A 4,028-nucleotide genomic window follows, 5' to 3' on the forward strand; every position below is an offset into this window, starting at 1 on the left:
CTTGGCTTACTGAGAAATAAAAGGATAGAACTGGATTCATAATTTCTTACTATGTTTCCTCATGATGACTTCATTCAATTTGCAGGTATTTCCTCGGTAAACAAATATATGTTATATTCATATTTATAGATATATAAAGCTTTTTAAAAATATATACATGTGGTTTTTGACTCGTTTCCCTTGCTGGAGCAAAACTCCAGTGATCTTGCAACTCCTTTTCAAGACATTATTCTGCCTGTAGTTTCACTAATTCTACTGAAAACAATGACAGTTTTATAAAACTTATGTAGGTCTCATCCCTCTGAGGCATGGGTTATGTTTTACTTTTGCTAATTTATTTTCTACACACACACTTTCTGTTGTTTGTTTAGTGTCCTTTTAGTGCTCTTTGGCATGGACTGCTGAGTTTATTCTGTCTTGCACCCTGCTTCCTGCTAACTCTCTGCTTAAGGTAACAGTTGCCTGACTGAATTATAATGAGAATAACTCAAGTTAGTGCTAGAGGGCTCTAAACATTTCACCAAATAAGCAGCAGCGTGTTGATAGCCAATAAGTATTTTATAAGTGCAATTAAATGACAGTGATTTATTGGACTAGGGTGAAAATCAGAATCATTTAGAACAACAAATTCTTCATGGGGAAACCTTCACTAAATCAAGAAAACACACAAACGAACAACAAAAATAAACCATTGAAGAAGTTCTGCTTCTATACCACATTTTCCTAATTTCTCAACTCTGTCAACAAGGAACAACTTGAGGAAAGTGAAACCTTTTATTTCTTGAGAATGTATCTTTTCTGTTGTCAATTTATGGAATATTGAATGAAGATACAGAGTTAAGTGACCTAAAAATTTAGTTGCTAGAAGGAAGGACCTGCTTCCTCTTAACTCACTTTGCTTTCCCTGTGTCTGGCTCCAGGTTACAGGGTCTTGCAATTCTGTAGTGCTTGTTGGATTCCTCACTGAGCTCATTCACTTCGCTAAATTGCTGGAAAATTATTTTTTTTCTGCCAGGTTAGTTTTGTGCTGGTTCAGCAAACTGCATCAGCTCAACATAGAATCATATGACTATGACTGTCATTGCAAGGGAAAAAGTGTACAGGATGCAGCCGAAGTTGCAGCCTCCTGACTGGAGAGGAGGAAAGTTGAAAACAGAAAGGTCTTTCTTGTATTTATGAAAATATCTAAAATAAAACACGAGACTTAATGTATGGCTTAGCATAATGGTACGTGCTCCACAACATCACTAGGGTGCTATGCTTGTGAAAACACATTATTTCCAGGTAATATTGCAATATCCATGTTCCTTATTTCAGTTCTGTGTGACTAGTAGGTATTGTTTATTTTCTTGCTTTTTTGACTTCCAAACTGTTGATCTATGGATTGGTAATGGTTTGTTTTAATGTAGGAACATGCAATTATTCTCAATGGCTGTGTCCTCTTGGGTATTCATTGCTTTTGAGTGTGCTCTGCTAACATGCAAGACATGACTACTTAAACAAATAAGACTTGAAATTCTATTGTCTGGGTGATTCCTGCTATTTTCATGGTGATTTTGTTTTATGTATCCACATTCTGGATTTTAAAAATTGATTGAAACAATTAAAAATTAAGAAAATCTGGATGTAGACAGGATAGGGAAAGGGAAAGCTCCATAAAGAAGGTAACATTTATCTTCCACAGAGATACACCAACTAGATTTAGAAGAAGGGCAAAAGAGAGAAGATACGCAAGATTGACTGTCTGCATGACACAAAGGTTAGCCACATGCAGTAATCTTGATTTCACTCCTAAGAAGCTGTAAACTTTAGTAATTGCCTAAATAGATTGGTTTTCATAAGATAATGTTAATAGTAGTTAATGAATTCTGGTGAAAAAAACAACTGACTTAGAACTCACAGGCGTCAACTGAATTATCAATCCATCCTGAAACTCATTTTCCTGCTTTTCATAAAAAAGCCACACAATTTTCAAAGAAATTATTGTGCATTGTGAATTGTAAATAAAATCAGAGAAAACATTTAACCAGAAATAAAAATACCACTCAAAGTAACATTTTATCAATACTTTTATTTACCTTGAACGGAAAATTTTGCAAACCATCAGTTACTGAGAATGGGGGGAAAAAACCCTAGCATATAACAGAGGAGGCTTTGGTTATAAGTGCCATTTCTACAGCAGAGTCAAGCTATTGTAAACGAAACATTTTGTAGTAAGGTAAAAATCTCCAACCAAAATTTTTAAGAATTTAACAGCAACACCAAAAACATTTACATATAAACAACAGAGAAATATTTTCTAAACTTTTAACAGCCACTTTGCTACAACCCAGAAGTGGTTAGTTCACGTAACTATTATACATACAGACAAGCACTACAAACTTTTGTGAACTAACCACTTGTCCACAGGACCTGCCTAGACAGTTTGTCATCAATACGAAAGCTTTTTTATATAAATAAGTCAATTAAACTTCACAGAGACTAAAACAATATAAAATTCCAACTGTAAATAAATCTGTACATTATGGTCAGTCTTGTTTTTCTGAAATCTTGCGCAACTTTAAAGTGTCTATTTATAAAACGATGGCAAGGAGCAGCGTTAGCTGGAATGGAAACTTGAAGACTCAGACTCTGTAGAAACAGAAGAATGTCCCCCACGTTTGCTTTTTGAAAGGATCTTGAGGCTTGATCCTCTGCTAACCGATGTCAAGGCATTTTGTGCTGATGTTTTGAACTTGGCACCCAGGAAGGCATACAGAATTGGATTCAGGCAACAGTGGAAGAATGCCAGGGCTTCGGTAATGGAAATCCATTTATGCACTATCGTCTCCAAGCTGCAACGATGTCTGATGACTCCTAGCAAGATGAATGTGTCAATGCTGATGCCAATGTAATACGGCAGCCAGCAGGCAAAGAAGGCGAGGATGAGGATAACTGTTGTCTTCAAGGCTTTGCGCTTCTGGTGGCCTTTTGAATGTGACAGCTTAGATATTATAATACAGTAGCACGTCAGGATTATTAGACCAGGCAAGACAAGTCCTACCAAGATATGCTGAAATCTGAAAGAAATCAGCCAGTTTTCATGAGGGTACATGCGATCACATAGATACTTTCCTTCTACTTCACTAGTGCTGGCAAAAATTATATCAGGCACTGTCAAAAGCACAGCTGGTAGCCACACGCCTACATACACCACCTTCTCAGCCAACAGCTTTCGTGGTCGCTGGCTGTTAGTAGCATGGACTATTGCCAGGTAACGATCTAAACTTATAAAGGCCAAAATCAAGACACTGCTATAGAGGTTGACTGTGTAAATGACATGAACTGCCTTACACAGAACATTCCCAAAGTACCAGCTTATGGCTGCATCCACAGACCAGAATGGCAAGGTGATGACGAAAAGAAGGTCAGCCACGGAGAGGTGCAGCCTGTATTTATCAGTCATGCTTCTTTGTTTCTTCTGGTAGCCCATAACAATAATAACCAATCCATTGCCGATTATTCCTGTTAGGAAGATGATGGAGTAGATTGTTGGCAGGAAGATCCGGTTGAAATCAGCATTCTCATGCTGAAAGCATGGCTCTCCGTAGTCTCCATAGTCGCCTGAACCAATCTCATCCGTGCCATTATCAGAAAATTCAATGATTAACCCGGAGGACAGCTAAAAACCAAAAATTTTAAACCATTAGATATTAACTCCTCTGCAAAAGTTCACTCTATATGACAATATAACAGTTGCTTGAACAGTCTCCATCATCAGGCATAGGCAAAATCAGATGGAAAAATATATACATGAACAATATATATAGCAAATAAGAAAAAGTTTAAAAACTTCCTTTGCCTTTCTCTAAGGGCTAAGGCTAAGATCTTGTAACTAAAACTAAGGACAAGGAGTGAAAGGGAAAAGAAAGATAATGGCTTCTCCCAGAAATGTCATTGGTTCTGGCCACTGCACTGCACTAATGAAATGCATACTACTAATGGAAAAGCCCAAAAGTGCTGGATGCAAGGGGTTAGTCTGCACAGAA

General features: G+C 37.2%; 1 protein-coding gene across 1 annotated transcript; it reads right to left on the reverse strand.

Moving 5' to 3' along the window:
• Window positions 1–2,134: 2,134 nt before the first annotated feature.
• CXCR4 (chemokine (C-X-C motif) receptor 4) lies at window positions 2,135–3,661 on the reverse strand (the record flags this gene model as incomplete). Its single annotated transcript, XM_009873702.1, has 1 exon — window positions 2,135–3,661. A coding segment is annotated over one exon (1,062 nt), but the record flags the coding sequence as incomplete, so codon positions are not given.
• Between the last annotated feature and the right edge of the window lie 367 nt (window positions 3,662–4,028).

The sequence above is a fragment of the Apaloderma vittatum genome, unplaced genomic scaffold (genome assembly GCF_000703405.1).
Source record: "Apaloderma vittatum isolate BGI_N311 unplaced genomic scaffold, ASM70340v1 scaffold43467, whole genome shotgun sequence".
Taxonomy (NCBI): Eukaryota; Metazoa; Chordata; class Aves; order Trogoniformes; family Trogonidae; genus Apaloderma; species Apaloderma vittatum.